Raw genomic sequence first — 25514 nt, forward strand, 5'->3', positions numbered from 1 at the left:
TCTTAGTCAGGAGGTCAATGAGCATCCATACCTCAAATGTGGAGCGTCGATTCCATGTTGGGTTCCGGTCCTAGTCAAGAAGTCAATGAGCGTCCCTATCTTGAGTGCGGAATGTCGACTCCACGTTGGGTTCCTGATCCTAGTCAGGAGGTCAATGATCCATATCTCGAATGTGGAGCTTTGACTCCATGTTGGGTTCCGGTCCTAGTCAAGAGGTCAATGAGCGTTCCTATCTCAAACACAAAATGCCAGTTCCACGTTGGGTTCTTGATCCTAGCCAGGAGATCAATGTGCATCCATATCTCAAATGTGGAGCATCAACTCCACGTTGGGTTCCCGTCTTGGTCAAGAGGTCAATGAACGTCCCCATCTCGAACACAGAGTATCGACTCCATGTTGGATTCTTGGTCCTAATCAGGGGTCAATCAGCACTAACAAGACAAAAAAATTAGCTTTTGTGAGACAAAATTTGAACGCTTCACCTCTCCAACTCAGTAAATTGGCTTCCCTCCTCCAAATCATTTTTCAAAAACAAAAAAAGTAATAAAACAGCAGTAAAAAAAAAAAAACAAAACCGGCATAAATTCAAAAAATAGAAAACTAAAAAGGACATCTTAAATTTACCTTATCTGGTCGTTAATTTAAATTTTTTTAATTTATTATCTACTAATGGCAACCCTTTCATTTTGGTATAATCCATGACTTAAATAATATTTAGAAACAAATTAACTGGGCACATTATTCCTAGAATATTAAGAATTGTAATTGTTAAACGAACACGACTCTCCACAATGGTATGATATTGTCCACTTTGAGCATAAGCTCTCATGGCTTTGCTTTGGACTTCCCCAAAAGGCCTCATACCAATGGAGTTAGTATTCTTCACTTATAAACCCATGATCACACCTTAAATTAGTCGAGGTGGGATTTTCATCATCCAACAGTAATAATTCAATATAATTTTGAAACCCAAACAAATTGAAATAAAAAAATTTAATTAAAAAATGAGAAGGGATAATATATAAATGGGAAAGAATCTCATTCTCGAAGGCGTTGCTTTTAGAGATTCTTAGCGTTCAATTGGGCTTTGTTTGTTTGGATTACATGAAAAGTGGGGCACAGGATGAACCTGGATAGGTTAACGTTACAGCGTGGACTGACAATGCCAAACGTTTTGGCACCACATTCCATTTGTGGAGCCCCTACCATAAAGTGAACCAACAACGCCAAACTTTATTATTATTATTATTATAAATCCCGACATTGCACGTATCACAATATCAAAAAAATGTAACGTCCCACATACAGAATTTGGCACCTGATGATACCGACATTTCCTTACATCGTAGTCACGTTACCTAGTCTTTGCTTCTTAAGAGTGAAGACTATCCCTTATTTGCTACCTGATGACCCGTCTGTGTCATGATTGCGTTACCTACTATTTGGTTCTTACAAGTGAAGATTGTCCCCCCGATTTGGTACTTGATGGCTCCAGTGTTCCCATGATGCATCACGGTCGCGTTACCTACTTTTTGCTTCTTAAAAGTGAAAACTATCCCCTACAAGCGAAGATTGTCCTCGATTTGGTACTTGATGGCTCTGACGTTCCATGATGCATCACGGTCACATTACCTACTCTTTGCTTCTTAAGAGTGAAAACTATCTCCTATAAGCGAAGATTGTCCTTGATTTGGTACTTGATGGCTCCGACGTTCCCACGAGGTATCACGGTCGCATTACCTATTATTTGCTTCTTAAAAGTGAATACTATCCCCTACAAGTGAAGATTGTCCCTAATTTGGTACTTACCATGATGTATCACGGTCGCATTACCTACTATTTGCTTCTTAAAAGTGAAGACTATCCCCACATATCAACACGAGTCATGTTTTTTTTTATTATTATTTTAAAAAAATTGTAAAAATACTATTAAATAAAAATTAATATATTTTCCTATAAAATTTCGAGATTATGATTAAAAAAAAAGGAAAGAAAAAGAGGAAAACTACGGATAATTGAATGGAAATCCATTCCCACGGGCTTTCTTTTGAAGCCTGCAAACGGTCCAGATCCAACAAAATGGGTCGACAAACGTCCCCATATTTTCACGAAACCCGACATGTCGGCAATTACGATCATTTATTGGCCCAAACCGACGACGTTTCAATGAATGGGCCAGAAGCCGATTACTGTCACGTGCGAAGCATGCTTGGACGACGATCCCATTTTTATTTTTTTGTTAAAACGAGCAGGTGGGGAAATGGCAGTTCCATCATCCTTTCGAGGGCTGGGTAATTTCTTCAGCTTCTAACCAGAGTTTTGTTTCATGTAGTTCCATCATCAGCTGCCAGTTTCTTCGCGGATATCGTTTCAGGTGTTGTATGCTTCTTCTTCTTTACTCGTCCATGAAGATTTTCTACTCTGTCAAATTCATTTCCCGACTTGGAAATGTTGCCCATTTGATGAAGCACCTTTTTTAATTTTCTTCGTGCTGTTTGTTTTTTTAGACTTAAGAACTTCCCAACATACATTGATGTCGTTGTTCTAGCTTAAGTATCTGTCTTTTTTTGATTCAATTGTAAAGTCTGTTCTGGTTTTCAACTGCCGCTGGTGAAACTTGAGCTGAACTGATATTGAAACAGCCCACCGCTAGCAGACTTCTTTGAGCTTTCCTTTCCGGTTCCCGCTCAAGTTTTTAAAATGCATGTGTTAGGGAAAGATTTCCACAATGTTTCGTTCCCCTTTCTAACTGATGTGGGATCACACAATCCACCCCTCTGGAGCCCAGCGTCCTCGTTGGCAACCGCCCAGTGTCCACCCCTTTGGGGCTCAACGTCCTTACTGGCACACCTCTCGGTGTCCACCCCCTTTGGGACTCTAGCATCCTTGCTGGCATATCGCCCGGTGTCTGGCTCTGATACTATTTGTAACAGTCCACCCCCTTCAGAGCTCAGCCCCAGATACCATTTGTAACAGCCCACCGCCCTTCAGGGCTTAGCATTCTTGCTGGCACATCGCCTAATGTCTAGCTTTGATACCATTTGTAACAGCCCCAAGCCCACCACTAGTAGATATTGTCCTCTTTCGGCTTTTCCTTTCGGGTTTCTCCTCAAGGTTTTTAAAACGCATATGCTAGGGAGAGGTTTTACACCCTTACAAAGAATGTTTCGTTCCCCTCTCCAATTGATGTGAGATCTCACTGGATTGTAAAATTGGAATAGTTATAGTATTATGGATGATGTTATTGGAAATATTTCATGGGACTATCTTTCGTGGTGGTTTTAGAGGATAGTTATGAGAAGTGTTTGCTTCATTCAGCATTTTCCCTTTCAGTTATCACTAGTTACTTGGTGTGCATCAAAGAAAAAATATGGGAAAAATTCAACACAATTGGAGAGAACGTGCATTTCCCATTTGTATTACCAGTGAATTGTTTTTATGTTAGGATCACTTTGTCCATTTCAGCGTCTAGTTGTTTAAGTTAAATTGGTATTTTTGTTCATCGTCATATCAACGTCATGATTATGATTTTCACATTTTAGGTTGCTGTCTTGGACGAGATGGCGTCCGCACAAAATGTCGAGTTGGAGGCAGCAAAGTTTCTGCACAAACTAATTCAAGAATCTAGAGACGAGCCAGCAAAATTGGCTACAAAACTCTACGTGGTGTGTAATGCATTTCGTGCTTTCATTTTGTCTGCTCAATGAATGGCACGCAGAATTTTCATATTTATGATTTCATGCTTGTGTGAGTTTCAGATATTGCAACACATGAAGTCGAGTGGGAAAGAACATTCCATGCCATATCAAGTAATATCAAGGTAAAGAATGATGGTTCCATACTTTAGTGAATCAGTGACTATGTTTCCCCCTTATAATTGTTGCAGTTCCTAATGATTGTATTTTCCCGATACCGAACTGTCATTTGTTCTAATTTGGGAAAAATATAAACCACCTGCATTAATATGCATGATGCTAGGTTATAGTTCACTATATGACTGATATCCAAAAGGCATCTATGATGCAATGGTCACCGAGGCCAAGGGTTTGTTGCAATTGGATAATGATCTATTTGGCTTTGTTTTAGTTAGATACACGAGAAATCAATTTTAATTTTTTGTAATTTAAGTAAATGCCAAATGTAACGGCCCAAGCCCACCGCTAGCAGATATTGTCCTCTTTGGGCTTTCCCTTTCGGCTTCCCCTTTTGGGCCCCTGTGGGGGGTGAATTTTGAGATTCCACATCGGTTGGAAGGGTGTGGAAACCTCTCCCAAGTATATGCGTTTTAAAACCTTGAGGGGAAGCTCAGAACGGAAAGCCCAAAGAGGACAATATCTGCTAGTGGTGAACTTGGTCCCTTACATAAAAAGGGTGGAAGGCCAAGAGAGGAATGGTGGAAAAAGAAACTTATGGTTTGCTTTTTCATTCGTCACATCTATTGACACTTAATCCATGAAGAAGCTCTATATTGATGCCAAATTTGATTAGAAATCCTGTTTTTAGAATTCTTTTTACTGTGTAATATGTCTCTGTTAGGTTGTTGGTCTTGAATGGCATTTTGGTGCAATTCTACCTCTTTACAGAATAAATGTTCATTGCTTTGATCCTACCATTGTTTCTTTAGATTGCTATTCTTATTTATTTCCTTTCTGTTAACCAAAACTCTTTAATCTAGAGCCATGGAGACTGTCATCAATCAACATGGTCTTGATATTGAAGCTTTGAGGGCTTCACGCCTTCCTCTCACTGGTGGAACTCAGATGGGTGATTCTACTACTGCACAATATGCGGGTACAATGATCTTCTATTTGGTACTGGTTATAAGTGTATCTGGTTTGCAAGTGCACGCGTGATTGTTTGCATAATGTTTGTCTACAAATACACATGCTATACTTTGTTCGGAATAAATCATTGTAGAAATAATTGCAGGCTCCTCCAGTGTTGTTGGTACAGCTAAAGATTCCAAAATGGGTATATCTGGAAGTGACACCAGAAGTGGCTCACTTGCTCCAAGCAAGCCACCTGTTGCCCCAAGTAGTACAGATCATGATTACTACCAAGGACCTGCAACTCATCGGAGTGGTCAATCTTTTGATCAAGGAAGTCCTTCTAGTTTGGATTCGAGGTCTGCCAACTCACAGTCACAAGAGAAGCATGATTCAGTGAGTTGGGACAAACAATTAAATGATAAGGATGGTAAGAAGGGCACCAAGAAGAGGAAGAAGGTGGATACATCAGTTATGGAACCATCTAGTGACGATACCCATCAACTTGATTCCCGCAATCTGTCGGTTAATCCTAGGAATGTGAAGACAAATAGGGTCGAACCACCCGCATATCTAGTTAAGGGAGGTATGTGCCTTTTCTTTTGTTTTTTAAGTTAGCTGGAAAGCTAGCAATGGCTTGGCCAACTAGGTCCATGTAGTCATAGTGGAAAAGTATCATGTTCATATAGGATGAACTATGGAGCATACAGTGTTGCCAACTTGTATTACCAATTTACCACTATCTCCAAGCCTCTTCTACTGTTCACCGACTCGTTATACGGTGCAGGCAATATTGAGCAGGTGAAGCATGGATTAACAAAGGCTGCTGAAAAGGCTATTGACCCTCCAATGTATTCTGTGAACAGAGGTGGTGGGATATCTACCTCGGGCGAAAAAGTTTTGGAGAGTGAACTACCTATATCTAGCACATCATCAGTTGATGCTGCGAAAATGATTCAGGTGCTTAATACTTTCTTGATAATGCTAGTTTTTTTGTTAAACAATAGTTCCTTTGATAACTTCACTTTACCTTGGTTCACATCTCTTTTTTCTGTCTTTCTAACGTTTGTGTTGTGGAAGTATAAACCTGTGTACAAATATCCAGATACTTCAATTGATCTTCTCCTAGTACTACTTTTGTTCGTTATTCTTCTCTTTTCTTTTATTAGGGTTGATTTTCCGTTGCGTATCTTTTGCATATGACTTGAAACACCTTAGGTGCATGACGTTTGGCTTATTGCGTATCCTTTCCACTTGCCTTATTGACGTTTGGCTCTCATTTCAAAATCGAAACAAAATTTGTATAGTACGCTTTTCAGTACAACCACTACTTGGACTTTGCAAACAGCTTTATTTGGGAGCTATACCAAGAATGCCTATCCATAATTAGATATTAACTTGGCATATATTGTTAACAGGGTGCATGGCGGAACAACGGACCAGAAATGAGTATGTTACGTAACCCCGTTTCTAGAGAAGCAGGAAAGCTTCCTGTTTCTCAGGTTCCTACCTCATCCCAATCTCGTTTGCCTTTCAAGGAACAACAATTAAAGCAACTTAGGGCTCAGTGCCTTGTGTTTTTAGCATTCAGGTTGCTTATTCTTCTTAATCTGCATGTTGTGTTAAAATAATATCAATACTTGTTCTAGTTGGTTGTTTAATTTTACGTTTCGTTCTTTTTTTTTTCAGAAATGGTTTAATGCCAAAGAAACTGCATCTTGAAATTGCTCTCGGGAATAATTCTCCTAAAGAAGGTAGACAACTGTAATATATATATGTGTGTGTGTGTGAACAAAGCTATGCATTATACGAGCTTGTCTTAAGGTTTCATTATGGTGTTTCCTTTCTAAATGCTATGCTGATTATTCCATATAGGATCTATATGTTTTATTTTATTCTTTATGTCCTGTTCTTATTGTTTCTCTCATGCAATAGATTGTATTTTTGAGCATTAGCCTCTTTCAAAGAAAAAAACTATGCATTATCATTATCACATAGTCGCTTCTTTTTATTGATTACTTTAAATGCCAATGAAGAGGGGCTTCACAAAGATGTTGATCCTAGAGGCATTGCTCAATCTTTTAATGAGGCCAGAAGTTCCAGTGAAGTCATGATGCCATCAGGAAAGTTGGATGCTGCAAGGGGAACAGGTACGATGATCCCAGGCGCCGTATCTGCTGGAAGAACCTATGAGGTTGACTCCATGAAGGAAGTAGATAATAGAAGAGAAGAGGATAACAAGGGCCCACTTTTTGATCATTCTGTTCAAGCAGAAGTAAGAAAGCCAGAAACTGAACTAATGCGGGAAAAAGCAATTTCTCAAACATTCTTGAGCACTGCATCGCATCCCCTTGACTTTTCGAGTGCAAGGGGGAGCTTAACTGCAAATAATCCTTTTGAGGATTTGGGGAATAGCAATCTTCTGATTGGACAGACCAATCAAGCCACTGCTACAGTGGGTATGAGTAAGCCACTAAACCCTAGAATTGACAGCACAAATGAGGTTTCTAGGGGAAGTCTACCAGCCTTTGCTAGTCAGCATGAGCTGGTAGTTGATAGAAATAATGATGCATCTGCTCGGTTGCACGTTGTTAGAAACAATAGTGGTTTAGGGAGTCAACGTACTAATAGTTGGTCTTCTTTTTCAATAGGGGAGCGGTGGAAACCTATCTCTGGGACATATGATCAATACCATGCTGTAATGCCTTTGAGAGATGCTAGTGTGATCTCAAATCTTGCATCTCATGGTGAGTTCTTTTCGCAGAACTTTAATTCAGATGGGTTGAATGGTTCTTATTGAATGTTATGAATCTTCATTGTAGATTATAGAAATATGCCAGAATCTGAACCTAGATGCATCACAGAAGTGCACAAAGTGACATCTGTAGATGAAGGGATAAATGGCAGCCTAAATACTATGGAACAAGAAGATGATGGTAAGTCAGTGGCATCTGATTTGCCGATGTCTCGAAAGTACACCATGTCAGAGAAATGGATAATGGATCGGCAGAAAAAGAAACTCCTAAATGAGCAAAATTGGTTACTGAAACAACAAAAAACTGAGAAACGTATTGCCACTCGTTTTGATAAGTTAAAGGTTCGTGTGCAACTCAGTTTTTCTCTCTATTTCCATTCATTGTTGATGCTGAATTGAACTGTAGTTAATGCCTCTGGGATATTGCTGGAACTTGTAGTTTGAAAATGATTTTTCATTGATTATTCTTGATTGAAAGGCATTTTTGTAAGTAGTTTCTTTGGGTGGGACACCCTTTGGTTGTCTTTCCAGCTTTATAATATCTCTGTTCTTTCTTATAAAAAAAAGATTTTTCATCAATAATGATCTGGCACATTTAGTTCGTTTCGTTTCGTTTCTCATGTATCATTTTCCTTTCCATACATTTCAGAGTACTGTCAGCTCATCAGATGATATATCTGCAAAAACTAGAAGTGTAATAGAATTGAAAAAACTTCAACTCTTGCAGCTTCAGCGTCGCCTCAGGAAGTAATAACTAGTCATTTCTCATGAGTTGTCCTCTAGTTTACATTCATTGCTATTATTTCTTCTTTGATTAATCTTTCTGATGAATTTTGAAAAATCTTGGCAGTGATTGTCTAAATGATTTCTTCAAACCAATTTCGAATGAGATGGACCGCTTGAAATCTTTCAAGAAGCACAAACATGGTAGGAGGATTAAACAACTTGAAAAATTCGAGCAGAGAATGAAGGAGGAGAGGCAAAAGAGAATACGAGAGAGGCAAAAGGAGTTCTTTGGTGAGATTGAAGTTCACAAGTATGTGGTGCCCTATCTAATGCAGCTTTTGTCTATACTTTCTTAAAATTAAACCTCAAATGGCTTAATTCCATGAATGAAAAACAAATTCTGATGGATTGAAGTTAAAAAGTTGTTCAAATCTTGCTTATTGTTCGTCAACTCTTTATTCTAGGGAAAGACTTGATGATGTATTTAAATTTAAGAGAGAGAGGTGGAAGGGTTTCAATAAGTATGTCAAGGAGTTCCACAAAAAGAAGGAACGAATTCATCGTGAGAAAATTGACAGAATCCAACGTGAGAAGATCAATCTTTTGAAGATCAATGATGTCGAGGGGTATCTGCGAATGGTGCAGGTTTGTCTCGTCTTTGATGATTACTAGCAATCAAAGGGGAAGTCATCATTCTTCTTCATAATATTTCCTATCATGAATAAGTATTTCTACAGTGCATTATTCATGATTTCAGTCTTTAATTTATAAGTTGTAAAAAATTTGTGTTATATGTAAATTGAAAAGGGGCTGAAGGAAATTCAAAATTTTCTCCCTTGAAGCAAAATCAGATTGTGTTGTAGATTTTTCTTTTTTTCACTCTAACAATTCACTTCCTGTGCTAGGATGCGAAATCGGATCGTGTTAAGCAACTTCTCAAGGAGACTGAGAAATATCTTCAAAAGCTTGGATCTAAGCTACAGGAGGCGAAGTCCACAGAAAGCCGGTTTGGGCATGATACAGATGATGGATGCGACGTGAATACTGCTGAAAAAAGTGAATTTGCTATCGAGAATGAAGATGAAAGCGATCAGGCAAAGGCAAGTGGTTTTCTTCTCACCTTCTTGCATTTGTTTTTGTCTTATTGACTGATTACATTGATTCTTCTTACAGCATTACTTGGAAAGTAATGAGAAGTACTACTTGATGGCACATAGGTGACGCATTACATGCTTTCTTCTTCCTCCACCCCATGCCCAAAACAAATTTTGACCAGTGCTTTGAAAATTAGCTCATTAACAGCGAGATATTGTTAATTTGTTTCTGATATCTTATATGAATATTCTTTACAGTGTTAAAGAAAGCATAACTGAGCAGCCAGCCTGCCTTCATGGAGGAAAGTTGAGGGAGTGAGTATCATGCTTTTCCTATCATCCCCTCCTGTTTAGTTTATCTCAAAATTAAAACTATTTTTGGCAATATCTTTTTTCGTACTTACTTTAGTTCTTTGATTTTCTGAACTCATATGATCTAAGAACAAAAAAAGCCAGTGCTCGGGCCATTCTAAAATTCTTTGTGAATGTGGCAATACAAATTTTAGGTATCAGATGAATGGCCTTAGGTGGCTCGTTTCGTTATACAACAACCATTTGAATGGAATTCTTGCTGATGAAATGGGGCTTGGAAAAACTGTTCAGGTACCATACTGTTTTAAGCTGTTTTGTACGCGACTATATTTAGCTTCTGTATCGTTCCGTGTTACTAACAGGGGAATTTCCAGGTAATTTCCCTGATCTGTTATTTAATGGAGACTAAGAACGATCGAGGTCCTTTTTTGGTGGTTGTACCATCATCAGTTTTACCTGGATGGGAGTCCGAGATCAACTTCTGGGCTCCAAGTGTGCTTAAAATTGTGTATTCTGGACCTCCAGAAGAGCGGCGCAGACTATTCAAGTAATGATTTCCATATGTTCTCTCTTGAATCCTTGTTGGGTAATTCGTAAACTTACCTGATCATTATTGCAGGGAGAGAATTGTTCATCAGAAGTTTAATGTACTTCTGACCACATATGAGTATCTGATGAACAAACATGATAGGCCAAAATTAAGCAAAATTCATTGGCACTATATTATAATTGATGAAGGCCATCGCATAAAGAATGCTTCATGCAAGTTGAATGCTGATCTGAAGTACTACCGTAGTTCTCACAGATTACTCTTGACCGGGACACCGCTACAGGTCACAGTCGTTGTTCATCCTCTTCTCTTTTAGGGGGGCATTATGATTTGAAATGTTTTAGATGCCGAAAGTGAGCATTCAAATATATTACATTCTTAACGTCAAGTCGCTGTAGCCTCACCGTCATAAAGAGCTTAAATTTAGTTCGTCGCCCATTATAAAAAATGAAATTTACTCGGGAAATAGGTGAAATTTCTTTTGGGTTAAAGGTGCTGGCTTACTTTGAATCCATTCTGTGCAGAACAACCTTGAGGAGCTTTGGGCATTACTGAACTTTTTGTTGCCAAATATTTTTAATTCATCAGAGGATTTTTCTCAGTGGTTCAACAAACCATTCCAGAGTAATGGTGATAGTTCAGCCGAAGAAGTAATTCCTAAATTCTGCAACTTCTCTTTAAAATTCAGTTCTTTTGTCTTTCTCACTTAATTTTTTAAACTTTTCGTTTTGGACAAGGCCTTGCTTTCTGAAGAGGAGAATCTTTTGATCATAAATCGACTTCACCAAGTTCTTCGCCCGTTTGTTCTTCGGAGGCTTAAACACAAGGTTTGTTTGAACAAAAATTTATGTTCAGTATATCCTTTTGTTTTCATAAATTTTCACTGTTTATTGGTGCTTTATTGCCCTTTTTATGGAAGAATCATTCTATTTTCTCATGAATCCCCTTCAGTATTCTGCTATTTATTATGATGTAATTGTAACAATAAATATTAAGTTCTTTTGATCTGAATGTGAAAATGCTGGGTAGTTTTTATGTATGGAAGATTTCAGAGGAATATTTCCTTGTTATCACGTATTTAGGTTCTTGTATTCTTGCTTGCAGGTGGAAAATGAACTGCCAGAAAAGATTGAAAGACTTGTACGATGTGAAGCTTCTGCATATCAGAAACTTTTAATGAGGAGAGTAGAGGATAACCTTGGTTCAATAGGAAGTACAAAGGTTCCTTCACCTATGTTCTACTTATTTTTCGAGAAGAAATTGTAATTCTAACTACTATGATAATTCAATTGTTACCTACACTCTCTTACACATATTCTCCTTCCAGGTCCGATCAGTGCATAACTCGGTGATGGAGCTGCGTAATATTTGTAACCATCCTTATCTAAGCCATCTTCATGCAGAGGAGGCATGTCTTTCTTTTCTTTCAATGCAAAGTATCTATTGAATGGTTTTTGGATAAACAAATTGTCTCAGCACCCACTTCCCTGTATTCCTGATTGAGCGTTTTATCCTCACTGTCTTTTCATTTTGACGATGCACAACCTCGAGTTGGAAGCTTAAACTACCTTATTTCCTGCTTGTTGGTATTTGTCCTGAGAAATTTCTGTATTCTTGTGTAGGTTGATAATTTGATACCTAAGCATTACCTGCCGCCAATTGTTAGACTCTGCGGAAAGCTTGAGATGTTAGATAGAATATTGCCAAAGCTAAAAGCAACTGATCATCGGGTAAGTACTTGTATGGACAATAACAAGATACAATTCTGATGAGAATTCAATGCTGAAAGATATATTACTTCTTTTTTCCTCTAGTCAGACTAGTTAATTGTCTATGTCAATGATTTCAAATCAGAACGAGCTTTTGTTCTGTTTGTCACCTTATATCCTTCTGTTTTGTTTCAATATCTCTAATAGACTAATATCGTTGCAGGTTCTCTTCTTTTCCACCATGACTAGGCTGCTCGATGTTATGGAGGAATATCTTCACTGGAAACAGTATCGATATCTACGATTGGATGGACATACAGCTGGGGGAGATCGTGGTGCTCTCATTGAGTCATTTAATGGGCAAAATTCTCCCTATTTTATATTCCTTCTTAGGTAACTTTCATATTGTCTGTCTGATCTGTTCTTCTTATGAATATTCTTGTCTCCATTCTCAAGTAGCATGTTCCTGTGGTGTCAGTATTCGAGCTGGTGGTGTGGGAGTGAATCTTCAAGCTGCTGACACAGTGATTATTTTCGACACAGACTGGAACCCACAGGCATATATATCCAAATTTCATGATATTTATGTCAAGAATCTGATGTAGCTTTTGTTCTAAATTTTGTTTACTGTGGATGTTGTCAGGTTGATTTACAGGCACAGGCAAGAGCTCATAGGATCGGCCAGAAGAGGGATGTGCTTGTTCTTAGATTTGAAACAGTAAGTAGCTCCTGTTGGGAGGGGCATCTCTCTTCCCCCGGCCCCTAGGCTATTCTATCTCTTGAGTAATGCTATTTGCAAGTTTCTTATTAAAAAGAACATTTGATATCATGTGATAACTTCGTCACTAAAACCATTCGCAGAGCTTTTTCTATAATCAACATTTTGTTTCTTCGTTTCTTTTCTACCTTTTTCTGTGGATATTGTCATCCTGATCTTTCTTTTATGTCCATCTCCAGGTTCAAACGGTGGAAGAACAAGTGAGAGCTGCTGCAGAGCATAAACTTGGAGTGGCTAACCAGAGTATTACAGCCGGCTTTTTTGACAACAATACAAGGTTGGTAGCCCTTTTATGAAAATCCATGTTGTTCTTGAGGCACTAATTGCTTTTATCCCATTTATTACTGCAGTGCTGAAGATCGAAGGGAATATTTGGAGTCTCTTCTACGCGAGTGTAAGAAAGAAGAAGCTGCACCTGTACTAGATGATGATTCTCTGAATGATCTCTTAGCACGCAGGTACACCTACATCTTGTTTTAAGGACCCATGGTTATATGACCCTCAAAGTGCAATAAGGAAGGAAACCATAGTTTATTGACCATTGTCTTCGTGTTCACAGTGAGCCAGAGATTGACGTGTTTGAAACAGTGGACAAAGAACGACGAGAGCATGAGATGGTATGCAAATCGACACTTTTTATGTCTTCTACTTTATTCATACTGTGTTCACTTCTGAACATTAATTTTTCAGGCCACATGGAAGAAGCTGGTAGTTGGTCATGGAATTTCTGAGTCTATTCCTCCCATGCCTTCACGTCTTGTAACAGATAATGACCTGAAAGAATTCTATGAAGTAATGAAGATAACTGAAGAAGTACCAAAACCTAGGGAGGGAGCCCAAGTCGGGGGGGTAAAGAGGAAGAGCGAATATCTTGGAGGTCTCGACACACATAATTACGGGAGGGGGAAGCGGGCAAGAGAGGTCTGACGAGTGTTTTTAATACTCGTGAATTTGTTATACCTTAATGCTTCTGGCTGTCATTAGATTTTGATTTATTTCCATTGAACTTTCTATTTTAATAGGTGCGATCCTACGAGGAACAGTGGACAGAAGAGGAGTTTGAAAAGATGTGCAAGGTTGACTCGCCTGAATCCCCAGGGCCAAAGGAAGCTGTGGCAGGAGAATCGTCGACCAGTATTAGTGGGCCCGTTGTAGGAGATGTTTTGAAGGAAGAACTTCCTGCTGCCTCCCCTTTGCCTCCTGTTGAGCCTATGGCTCAGCATCAAACACCACCCTCGAGGCGAGGTCGTGGAAGACCAAAAAGAGCGGCTGTCGATAAGTCACCTGCTCCAGTGGTTTCTCCGTCTCCTTCCATAGCAGACGACGTGGACACAGGGTTGCAAGGAGAAACTATTTCAAGCATTTCTAAAACTGGCGGTCTTGATTCTTTGCCTAGTGAAGGAACAACATATCAACTTGTTAAAGAGGTTTCTGCAAACTCTCAGTTAACTACCCCTGTGCCTTCTATAATTCCTGCCTCTGAGTCAGCTCCAGCTTGCTCGCCTGCACGGGTTCAAGTGAAAGGTCATGGTCGAAAAACTCAAACTGGACAACAACCTCCTCGACGAAGGGGGAAAAAACAGGGGCTGGTCCCACCTCCTGTTCCTGGTAGTCTATCCTCTGAAGTATGTCAAGACGATCAGGGTAAATCCACAAACCCAGTGGCAAGTCAAGTTAATGTTGCAAGTGACATTCCCTCTAGTTTACCTGGTTCTGGCCCTTCAAAACCTGTCACTGGACCTAATGATCAGCCGGCTGTTGAGGTATCATCAAGTTTGGAACCTTGTCCTTCTTTTCCTTCTGTGCCGTTTCTCTCACAATTTGCTCCTTGTTTCAATCCTCAGCCTGTACAGCCTAGAGGACAAAGTCGGAAGACGCAAAGTGCAGCTGGAGCACCACGACGTAGAGGAAAGAAACAAGTAGTAGCAGCTTCATTGCCCAACACCATGGCTGGTGCTAGTCTAAGTTCGAATGCGAATTTGCAAATGAACCATATTGATTCTTCTTTGAGTACTGTCAATCAGGAAGATAAACTGGAAGATAATCCCAATAAAAGCAAGGAGACAATCAGCCTATCAACTTGTGGTAGTACTATGGAACCACAAGGCAAGTATTAGATAGACTTCAGCATGTGATCATTGTCTGCTATGTTTATCAATCTACTTTTCATTGAATTCAGGCTTTTAAATTCTATGCAGGGCCTACTCCTGAACAAAACCAAAATGCTGATTCTCGTGGCATTTCTAATGTGATCAAGGAGGCTTCTTCTGGAGATTGCACGTCCAAAGCAAACCCTTCTGAGCACTTGAGTAAGAGTCGTGCGGCCCAGGATGCAACTGTAACAAATAATCGTGTTGATGAAACACTGAAGAGTCATAGCTTGCGAGACACAACTTATCCAGTTACATCTACTCCAGAAACTGCAGTTCCAACATGTGGTCCTCCAGCCGTTTCTGTTGCTGTGGGGATGAGTCCCAAAGCTGTAACAGATGTTGCTAGAGAGACTGCTCCTATTTCGCAGCCAATTCATTCGTCTGCATCAGTGGCTTCAAGCGTGCAAATTGCATCTCACTGTCCACCACCCGTATATGTGGAACCTAAACGGCAAGGTCGTAAGACTGCTAAAAGGGTAGAGCCCTCTCAGCGTAGGGGAAAAAAACCGGCCTCGTTGCCTTCTGTCGTTCTTGATGGTTCAGCTGGCAAGGAATCTAAAGATTTGAATGTGCTTGTGCAACCAGGGCCATTGGGGGATTCAAGTTGTAAAGACATAGGCCTAATAGGTAAAACTGAGACTGAGAATCAAGAATCAACCAATGTTCAGAATCACGCAGGTTGTACCCAAATTATAGATACTGTGGATTCCCAGGATCTGAAAAGAAAGGAGCAAGTACCCAAACCTGCTCAACATAAACAGCTTTTGGCATCATCAACAAAGATTGTTGCTACTGGAGCCTTGGACAAGACCTCTGCATCAGGCCGTTATCAAACTGCAAATGTAAATGACGTTGCTCGGGTAATGAAGGAAGTCTTCTCTGGGACTGGCTTGTCAAAAGCTAAAGTTGGAGCGTCATCTGAGATTGAAAACAAGGATGCTTCCGCGATGCCTGTTTTGAGCAAGTCCTCTGTGGAGGTGACCAAAAGTCATAAATCAGAGGCTATTTTAAATTCCAACATTCCAGTTGAGGCCCATGAAAAAGAATATTCAGATGTAGCTAATGAAATGAGACCAGATTCTGCAAATGCTTTAGAAGAATCCATCGTTCTGAAGATCGATGATGACGGTTCTGGATGTGCGAAGGCTGATTCAGTAAATAAATTGGTTGAATCAAGAGAAACATATGATGGATGCTCAACTGTGGTAAGTGTTGTGAGATCCATTTCCCTTTGTCCTCTTAGTACTGATCAAATAAAAATGATATTTGCTAGAGATCTATGCCTTTCTTTGAAAGAACATCTTAAATCTTTTTGTCCTCAGGTTAGTGGCTCTGCAATTTCATCAAACTTCAACAATGCTGATCATAATCCCCCAGAATCCTCACCTGTTTCCTCTAGTCTGGGTGATTCCAAGGTATCAAAGGCTCCTGAGGTGATGGATAATGTATTGGAAAATGAAGCAAACCCTGTTAGTGGAGGATCTTTAAAATCTTATCCTGATAGAAGCGACTACAAAGTTCCCTCGCCTTCGAAGAACGATGGTGTAAATCATCCTGCTCCTTCGAATAACATGGCAGAACTGCCTTTGGAAGAGCCTTCAGAATGCCCTCTTGATATGTCAAGTAGATCTCATACTACAGTGACCGTTGCCACGACCATTGTTGAAAATGCAGAAATTTCTGCTAACCAGGCTCATCCGAGTCAATCGAAAACTCTTGATGATCAAAGAATAACTTCTGTGGACTGTCCCTGTGAACCGGCCACTGATATCACAAAGAAAACTCTTGACGTGGAGGGATTCTCAGAACCATCAGAATTTGATCATACAAGTCTTGAATGTCCTGCCACCACATCTATGCCTGAAATGTCGGGTCAATGTTCGATCGACTACTCTCCTGAGAAGATAGGCATGGATTCTGGAAGAGGTGATAATTCTAAATTTTCTTTTGAAGTTTCAGTTGAATTTATCAAGGCATCTAACAACACAGAACCTTATCATACAGCTGTTGAAACTTTAAAAGCAAGACCTGCGAGGCAAGATTGTCCCAGTGTATCTTCTGGTACAACAGAGAATACTATGATGAATGAAACGGTGTCTGTTCGTGCTGCAGTTAAGATGGAAGGTGATCTTAGACCTGTTATGATTGTTGAAACTTCGATGGAGGATCCTGGTCAAGATTGTCATAGTGTCTGTCAAAGTCTCTCAGCTCATCGTGAAAATCTCGATCATCCAGATGTTTCAAATTTTAACGAGAGTTCCGACGCATGTATGCCAGGTGCTGAAATTGAAGTTCAAGAACGTGTTTCTGTAACTACTATGAATATCGAGAGTAAACATAAAGAAGTGAATGATACTGATCCTGCTGTTGAACACATGGATGCTGCCTCGAAGCAGGGGAGGTCTAGTGGTAGTCAAGATCTTTCAAACGCAGGTGCACCTAATCTGGTGGAGCAAACATTGGGAAATAAATTAGAGCTTACTTCAGAAGAATTGCCAACTTTACCTTCATCTGATCATAGAGTTGAGGCTGCGGAATGCACTTTAAAAACTGATGTTGAAGGTCAGAAAACATCATTAAATGATAGTAGTAATCATATTCCGGATGAGAATTTGAAGGTATCAGATCATGTCGAAGAAAACGCTGAATTTGTTAATCCTGAGAATGTTCCTGAGAAAAGCGTTCCGATTCCTCGGATTCAGGATAATGAAGGTAACCGAGCTGACAACCATGGTGCATGTCTCAGGGATATGGATATCTCCAGTTCTGATGCTGTTGTTCAAATGGACAATTCTGACGAAAAACGTGTATCAGAAGGTAAAACTGATGATATGGTTCTGCTACCAGCCTCATTGCAGGGAGGGGAAGAAAATTGTTCTTTCACATCTGTGGGAGATCAAGTTGATAATTTAGGGAACCAGGAGGAACCCAACAAATTTGGAGTTAAAGGGTCTCCTGGGGAGAAAAAGCAATCCGATCCACTAGTCGAGGATGTTCTTGGAACTTCGGCACAATCTTTATCTTCTTCAGAAGTTAAGGATTCATATAAGATGACATTGCTCGATACAAATTTAGATAATTCAGGTGATCAAACTGATTTACCTGTATCCTCGTCCACAGTGACAGACAGAGAAAAGATTGGGGATTCTTCCAAGGATGATTCGTGTGGCTGCACGGTCACAGATTCAGTAGAAGCTCTCGAGGATAGTGAACTGTTAACAAACGAGGTGTCGGATGTTTCGGTTGTGCCTGCTTCATCGTCTCAAATGGAACCCATTAGCTCCCCAGTCTCTCTGGAGGGGCCAAGTGATTATCAAGGTAGTGACCATATGGTTGCAACACAGGATAACCTGGTTTTGTCAGAAAACGTATCATCTGAGGAAGACAAGCTGCGAAACTCGTTCGAGAAAACCTTATTAGATAGTGCAGACCCGTCGGAGGATCGTAAGGAGTCTGATATTAGCAGCAAGGGACAGCTTTTAAGCATCACTGAAAACCTCCGCTTAAATGATCCTTCCAATCATCTAACGGTATCAAAGTTGGAAGATTCAGCTGGTGATCAGACAGGGGATGTTCCTCAAACAGGGGAGGCTGTGTCAGTAAATGCAGTTGATACCTTTACTCAGCCCGCACCTCCAACAACCATGGAAGAAGAGAAGTCCGATGCCTTACTCGACAGTGGTCTAATTGCTAGCTCATCATCACGGCCACTGAACGACATACAAGGTTCTCAGCCTGTTACAGATCCAATGGATTCTTCTCAAGCTGGTGTGATTTTAGAAAAGAATATATCAGGAGAAACAATTGTGTCTTCGTCTTCTCCGGTTTCAGAGGAGGTAGGAGCAGATCTAATGCAATCTGTTGCTGAAGTTCAGACGATTGACGAAACCGATGCATCCGAGGTTGGTCCCTCGCCCAAAAAAAAAACGATAAATAAAAAGATTACGACCTTACATTGTCATTGTCGTTCGAGACATTGTTATGCTCTGTTATTTAATTGGCATATTAATGTGTAACTCGCATTTCAGGTGGGGGAGCCTTCTCTAGAGAAGGCTGTAACAGAAGTAGCCAATCTTCCATCCTCCCTACCCGCTGAAACTGAAAGTATGGAAAGCTCACAAGTTCCAAGTCCGATCGATAGCGCCATTGCAGTTGTAGAAGCAGTCATACGCGACGAAGCCGATGATGTACTCACAGCAAATGAAAGGTGCCAGTCAGCAGGTGGCTCATCAGTGCAGGATCCGGCTGATAGCATTGCAGGTGTAGAAATGGTCATCATATGTGATAAATCTGATGTTCCTCCGACCTGTGACACAGCACAGGGTGCAGTTGATACAGCAGCCATATGTGCTCAAATTGACGTACCTCCGGTTTGTGACACGGTGCAGGATCCAGCAGATAGCAGTACCATACATGATAGAGTCGATGTACCTTCAGCTTGCAATTCAGCACAGGGTACAGTTGATACTGCTGTCGAGTGTAATCAAGTCGATGTACCTCCAGCTTGCAACTTGGTCCAGAGTTCGACTGATAGCGCCACTGCAGGTGCAGAAACTACCATAAGCAATCAAGTTGATGTTTCCTCCAGTTCGACTCTGCCAGAAAATGAATCCGCAAATTTGGACCTGCCTCCTAGCTGTTCAGAAGTAGAGGACGAAAGCATCGAGCACCGACTGGAGGAAACTCCAGTTAACAAGAGTTCAGTTGAATCAGAATCAGAGGATCCAAAGCAAAGTGAATGAAGGAAGGTTTGTTCTGTACATTTTTTTTGTATTCCCCTGCTATATAAGTTTATCCTACGGGGGAAATTGTAGGTTAAGTTCATACGAATCTCTGCTATCATTTTGCTTTAGATTTTGTGTGTGTATATAAGTATATGAAAATTACGGCTTTAGGATACAAAAGCAGTTACCAGAAAACATTAAGTGGTGGCATATTTCTTCTAATCAGCAGAAACCAACTCATCAGACTCGAAACCAAAATGTAATCGTTTCGAGCCGAACTTACTGGTTAATATACTCAAACATGACGAGTTTTTCTAAACCTATGGTATCATCAAATACAGCCACTCGACATATTCAAGAGTAGAGTCGAAACCCACAGCTGAACCCAAAATCGTAGATCTAGTAAAGGACAGGTCAAGAAGTAGTCTACCAGCATGCATTCACATCAAGTTAACTGCTTGAGAAACACCACGATTACACTCCACTGTTCTTCAATCCACAACTCAAGTCCAGCCCTCCAGACTCGCATATAATAAAGTGAATTCTTTAAGCAACTGCATGGCATGGAATAGCATACTTCATTGGGCCACAACTGAAGGCAGGCTAACGTATCTTCAGGAAGCTCCGTGCAAACCCAAAACGCATCCATCAGCGAGGACTGCAGAAGCAAGATTGCAGGGTGTTAATCAACTTTCTAAATTCTTCAATCAACCAGCTGAAAGGACTACCGGCTAAACACAACACACTATGGACACCAGGAGAAATGTTCAATAATGACAAATCGAACTCAACAACTTTGCTATTCCTAACTAAAGCATGTCATTTCCTTCCTGCCCCTTAATGAATTAATCGATGAACGTCTGTTAGGAAATATCACGAGCTTCTTAAATACACCAAACTTCATCATAAGCAATTTTTATCTTCTATGGTAACACATACATATTGTAAATCTATTGATATCTAGCATAGGGCCTCCTTAATCCACTTGGACATTTCACGTGAATCACCAAGGAAAAAGTAAACAGTGTAAAAGCTTTATTTATTTAGTTTAGATAATCACATGAATCTTGAAACTTGCATAAATCAACTTTTCTGCAAGCAACACTACAAAATGGTTCCCTGCATAGATCCACTTATTCTAACTTGGGGACATTTGTCTTTTAGAAAGTCAGTTAAAGGAACTTGAAAGGTAAAATACCTATGGGATCGTGAACGAGATCCAGAAAGACTGCGGCTAACAGCCCTTGGACCCCTTGACCCACTGCATGCAATGTTCACTTCACGAGAGCTCCGACCATTCTCCTTCGGCCTCGGAGATTGGCTGTAATCCCGTTTGTCATGAGGGAAACAAGATTGTGAAATTGACCTAGATCGTGCAGGAGAGTAATACTCGCCCCTTGCCCCACGGTTCCTGCATCAGCCACAATGATGGGAAAAGATTAATAGTCAAATAAATTAACATATCGAACAGATAAGACTTCCATTCAGACTTAGAACAGCAAAATATGACCACCTCTCTCTGTAACAGGAAAGGAAGCCTGTCCGAGCAGAGTCTTCAAGGGCTCCGATGAGGTAGGTTGAATAGGTACTTATGAAACTATATCATACTTTTACATGCAGAAGTTTGTATTAACATTATTTTCAAAACTTATCAACAAAACATGACTTTTACCTGCACCAATTTAAGGTTTCCGAACAAAATTATGACAAGTAGATCCAAACACTGAGAATTATGCTCTATTAAGCTGTATTGGTTGATCAGCTTCTGAGAAGCTCATAGCTTTCTTTGCCCCAACTTTCTAAAAATCACATTATCTTTTCTTGCACAATGTCACCATACCACAACCAGTAAAACTTTGGCTTTTCTCCTTTGAAGATGAATTCTTTCTTTGGCCACTATAAGCTCTAATCTTTCTTAACTGGATGGTATATGCAAAAGAAGATATCAAACTTAAAAATTGCTTGCTAATTAATCGTGGAGATTTGCAAGGGAGGAAAAAAAGGAAAAAAGAACTAGAAATTGATTTGAAACTCTCACCAATGCTTAATTTCTGCCTCACAAAGCAAATGTCAACAAACAGATAAAAACCAGGCAACTAAGACAATTGAAGAAGTTATAGACTGTACAAATGGAGAGGGTTCGATGGGTAAAGTAGGCAAGTTGCCAATCTCTTTATGAGCGCTTTTCTAGTTAAACTTTATTAATCAACAACTCTCTAAAGTCCCCCTTTACACTTTAATATCTGCATAAACAAGGAATTAAGTAAATTGTATACAATATCCTGCAATGCAACTCTGCATACTATGTAGGGAGTAGAATATTCCACGTGCACCACATCAAACATTAAATTTAATCACTTTGTTTAAACATGATAACATTCAAGCAAATGAAATAAGAAGTCTACCATTAAAGCACGTAGAAAAACAAAAAACTAAAAGTGTGGCTTAGAATTTATATATTGGGCTGACATTATAACCATAATGGAGAAAAGAAGATTAAAAGTGTCATTATTGTTGGACTACGGCACCAATATTAATCTGCAACTGAAACCATACCAGAGTACCACTTGGATTTACTAACAACACACATCACAACATGAAATATGAATTGTGTTTCTTAGAATTGACACACGATTGATAACTTTAAGTAGTTCTTTAAAACAAAATGGAATTCATGAGGATCAGGTAAGCAAATAGAATTACGATGTGTTAATCAAAATATTTCTCACATTTTTTTTATGGGAAACAAGGAAATCAAATAATCATCAAAAGATGAAGAACACAGCCAAAAGGTCTTTTAGGGATGCGTAATCCCTAAGCCTAAAACAGTGATAAAAAAGAAATAAAAGGCCTCCAATCTTGTATTACAAAAAGATTTGTGTAAAACACTCCAAGTAGAGGCAGTAAACTGAACACTTACACAAAAAAGAATTGCTTAGAATTATCTGAAAATAGTATGCTGTTTTTTTTCTTTCCTTAAGCCCAAAGAAGAGCTCTGCAAGCATTAGACCATAAAAAATTTACCAACAGTGCTCACCAATTGTTTTAATTTTCAGACTAACCAAAGGGATTTTGTCTGTATACATTAAATTTACAGACAAAATCCTTTTGGTTAGACTGAAAACAAAAACAATGAACAAGTGCTTCAATGGAGGTTTGTATAAGACAAGCACCAAAATTCAAAATATTATAATATGTTTCTCATCCATAAAGAGCGTTTTGACAAGATCTAGTACAAAAATATATGGTTCAAAGAAGGCATGCACGGCTCTCTAATTATCAAGATACGAACAAACAATGTTTCAAAACATGGAAGTATCAAGCAGTAATAGAAACAGCAGGACAATAATGACGTTAGTGTTGCCAGTAATAGAATGAGTGAGACAAATAAGATCCAACCTTGAGTCATGCCTGGCAGGTGAAGGTGAGCGTGAGTAAGCTGCAGTCAAATAGAAAAAGCTTATTGAGCATAAAATGAGCATGTACTTACAATATTGGATCACAATGATAATGATCAAACATCAACATTAACCAAAATACAATTTCTTCTTTTTAATGAAAGTCAGAAAAAAAGAAAAAAATCATGATAAATGTATTGACACTAACAACGATTTCGACGTCTAGGAGACCTTCCTGGAGAACGCCTTCTGTAGCTTCTGCCACTATATATGAGAAGCATGAAAAAAACAATTGATATATTAGTTCAAGATTAAGAACTCCTTTTTAAGGAGAAGATATTTAAACCAAAAGGTACTGCAAAATAGAAGTTAGAAGGAAGGTCATAGAACCTCGAGCATGAAGTCGATCGCATTTCTTGAGGAGTTTTTCTGTTCTCCTCAGCAAAAACAATTCGTATCTCCCGTCCACCGATAACTGTCTGATTTAGCTGTTGTTTTGCTTCAATTGCATCTTCTGAAAATCGAAACTTCACAAATCCAAATCCTCGGGGTTCCCTAAAAATAGGCAATGAAGGAAATTATATCATCATGAAACAAAAAAGTAGACAACAAAATAGATCATTACTAAAAATATTTCAGAACACAACATGAACAAAATTCCACTTATTCAAAACAAGAGAAATCCAAACCCACGATCTCACACGAGAAGCATTACTAATGTTCAGGCCCAAATTTAATCCAAAACCACTATTAAAATCACAGTGATGTCAATTTAATTAATTTCCACTTTGGTAGAGGCAAACTTTGAAACTCCAACAATGCTCGGAAATTCTGATCTCGCAACTTAATCTAAAAAATAATTTTGATTTTCTCAAATTTTTCTTTCATGAGTGTTGTAGCCAAAACTCTATTTTCGAGCGTCGATAACCTGATAATTAAGAGAAAAAAGTACCAGGAAAAATAAATTAGTTTCTTCAACACCCAATTGCGTACAAGTTAACATGAATGCGACCATACCCAGTGTAGTAGTTCTTCGGCAGATACACATCCTTAACAGGACCAAATCGCTCAAACGGGGTCCTAAGATCTTCCGGCCTGTATGGAGTGCAACCAAAACACTGAACCATTACTCTTCATAATTTATAGAGATTGGATAGACAGTAGAAACAAGAAAACAACACAGTGAAAAGCGATTGCACAAAGCTTGACAATAAGTTACTAGCAACAAAGGCTCTACTTGATCCACTCTACATATAACTACTAATCAAAATTACTACAATAAGCCGAATTTCCCTACAGCCCCAAACGCGGAAGCTAAGCCATTCAATTCCTCCAACAAACTAAAAAAATGGTACATTGGCAAGAACAAAGAAAGTTCAAAGAAGAACATGAAATACCTAGCATCAAGGGGGAGATTACGCACGAGTAATCCAGAAGGAGCAGGAGAGCGACGGTCCCTGTAAGACCTGCTTTCGTGGTACCGGTCTCGAGAGTCGTCGTCGTCGTCGTACCGCTTCCGGTCGCGTGGGGGGCTTCTGCTACGCCGGCGAGGACTGTAACTTCTGCTCCGGCTCCGGTACCTGGCCATAGTGGGTTGGTTACTGGTAACAAATACCCGCGAACGAAATCGCAGAAACAGTGAAAACCCAAACCCTGCGTTCTAAAACCAAACCAACTTAATATTTAATTTTCATATTTATAACAATTTAATTTATATTGTAAACAAAAATATTAAAATTATATTTTAATTATAATTTTTAAATAAATTGGACCCCTATTTAATTTATTTATGCCACGTAGATAAACCATTAACATTTATTAATAAATTTCACCATTATAATTTTCAAATCATTACGTGCTAATTATTAGATACATAAAAGTGAACTAAATCATTATAAAACAAAATTAAATAATTAAATGGTTTAAACTATTCAAACTAATTATTAAATTGATTGAATTTATTCAAATAATAGTTAAATTAATAAAAATACCATAAATTTTAGACTACGTTTCAAAAATATTCGGACTTTAAAGACGTCTGAAACATTTAAAAAAATTTTAGACAACGTTCCAAAAATATTCAAATTTTAAAGACGTTTGAAACATTTAGAAGTTGTTACTATTTTATTTTAAAAATGGCATTAAACTTAAAAAGCATTTAAAAAATAATTTTAAACTTTTAGAAAATTTAATTAATATCCTTCAAAATTTAAAAAATAAAAATATATTTAAAAAATATCAATGAAAATTTGTAAATAACATTATAATAGAAATAAAAGATTAAAAAATCTTAACAATTGAGTGTAACGCCCGCTCATCGTCAACGCGATTAACAGGAGTTACCATCATCAACGACAACATACTCTAACACCCAATCATAATCTCAAAATATTTCTAAAAAAAAACATCCAGTAAAACATTTAAAACCAGTGCTATTTAAACTTAAAACAACCGAAGTAAATTCTTGACAACGAAAACATAATTACATAAACAGACCCAGACATGGATTCCCAGTAGTCTCTAGTCCGCTGGTCTCGTCCTCGGTTGGC

General features: G+C 38.9%; 2 protein-coding genes across 8 annotated transcripts; one reads left to right on the plus strand and one right to left on the minus strand.

Moving 5' to 3' along the window:
* The first annotated feature begins 2257 nt into the window (after positions 1-2257).
* On the plus strand, positions 2258-19777 carry LOC111445069 (chromatin structure-remodeling complex protein SYD-like). 7 transcript variants are annotated; one of them, XM_023083299.1, is made up of 37 exons: positions 2258-2374; positions 3543-3665; positions 3759-3820; positions 4676-4791; positions 4930-5352; positions 5554-5726; positions 6185-6357; positions 6456-6520; positions 6803-7513; positions 7589-7863; positions 8171-8268; positions 8372-8557; positions 8712-8892; positions 9153-9347; positions 9421-9464; positions 9600-9656; positions 9848-9944; positions 10028-10200; positions 10273-10486; positions 10728-10853; positions 10941-11030; positions 11308-11424; positions 11531-11611; positions 11826-11933; positions 12136-12305; positions 12391-12469; positions 12556-12630; positions 12870-12967; positions 13041-13148; positions 13250-13307; positions 13381-13611; positions 13713-14453; positions 14535-14796; positions 14889-16048; positions 16166-18745; positions 18872-19256; positions 19323-19777. In XM_023083299.1, the coding sequence occupies exons 2-37, from the start codon at positions 3561-3563 to the stop codon at positions 19583-19585; spliced, it is 10080 nt and encodes a 3359-aa protein (XP_022939067.1). In that variant the 5' UTR covers positions 2258-2374; positions 3543-3560; the 3' UTR covers positions 19586-19777. The 7 variants fall into 7 exon arrangements, with proteins under 7 accessions (XP_022939067.1, XP_022939074.1, XP_022939082.1 ...); XM_023083306.1 differs by having other exon boundaries at positions 16166-16769; positions 16848-18745; positions 18872-19777; XM_023083314.1 differs by having other exon boundaries at positions 16166-16751; positions 16848-18745; positions 18872-19777.
* On the minus strand, positions 19752-24627 carry LOC111445171 (serine/arginine-rich SC35-like splicing factor SCL28). Its single transcript, XM_023083412.1, has 7 exons — positions 24363-24627; positions 23983-24060; positions 23356-23520; positions 23174-23229; positions 22967-23006; positions 20766-20978; positions 19752-20225 (listed from the first exon to the last, which is right to left on the minus strand). The coding sequence occupies exons 1-7, from the start codon at positions 24551-24553 to the stop codon at positions 20216-20218; spliced, it is 753 nt and encodes a 250-aa protein (XP_022939180.1). The 5' UTR covers positions 24554-24627; the 3' UTR covers positions 19752-20215.
* Positions 24628-25514: the final 887 nt, after the last annotated feature.

Source organism: Cucurbita moschata, unplaced genomic scaffold, assembly GCF_002738365.1.
Source record: "Cucurbita moschata cultivar Rifu unplaced genomic scaffold, Cmos_1.0 Cmo_Scf00001, whole genome shotgun sequence".
Taxonomy (NCBI): Eukaryota; Viridiplantae; Streptophyta; class Magnoliopsida; order Cucurbitales; family Cucurbitaceae; genus Cucurbita; species Cucurbita moschata.

Bases quoted from the DNA above. Each gene is read 5' to 3' on its own strand.
- LOC111445069 (XM_023083291.1), top strand. From the start codon at position 3,561: ATGGCGTCCGCACAAAATGTCGAGTTGGAGGCAGCAAAGTTTCTGCAC. The intron at 5,353-5,553 runs GTATGTGCCTTT...TATACGGTGCAG, and splicing joins CGCATATCTAGTTAAGGGAG to GCAATATTGAGCAGGTGAAG. The intron at 9,945-10,027 runs GTACCATACTGT...GGGAATTTCCAG, and splicing joins GGCTTGGAAAAACTGTTCAG to GTAATTTCCCTGATCTGTTA.
- LOC111445171 (XM_023083412.1), bottom strand. From the start codon at position 24,553: ATGGCCAGGTACCGGAGCCGGAGCAGAAGTTACAGTCCTCGCCGGCGT. The intron at 23,521-23,982 runs GTATGGTCGCAT...GCCTATTTTTAG, and splicing joins CCGAAGAACTACTACACTGG to GGAACCCCGAGGATTTGGAT. The intron at 20,979-22,966 runs GTTGGATCTTAT...TGGCTGATGCAG, and splicing joins CCTGCCAGGCATGACTCAAG to GAACCGTGGGGCAAGGGGCG.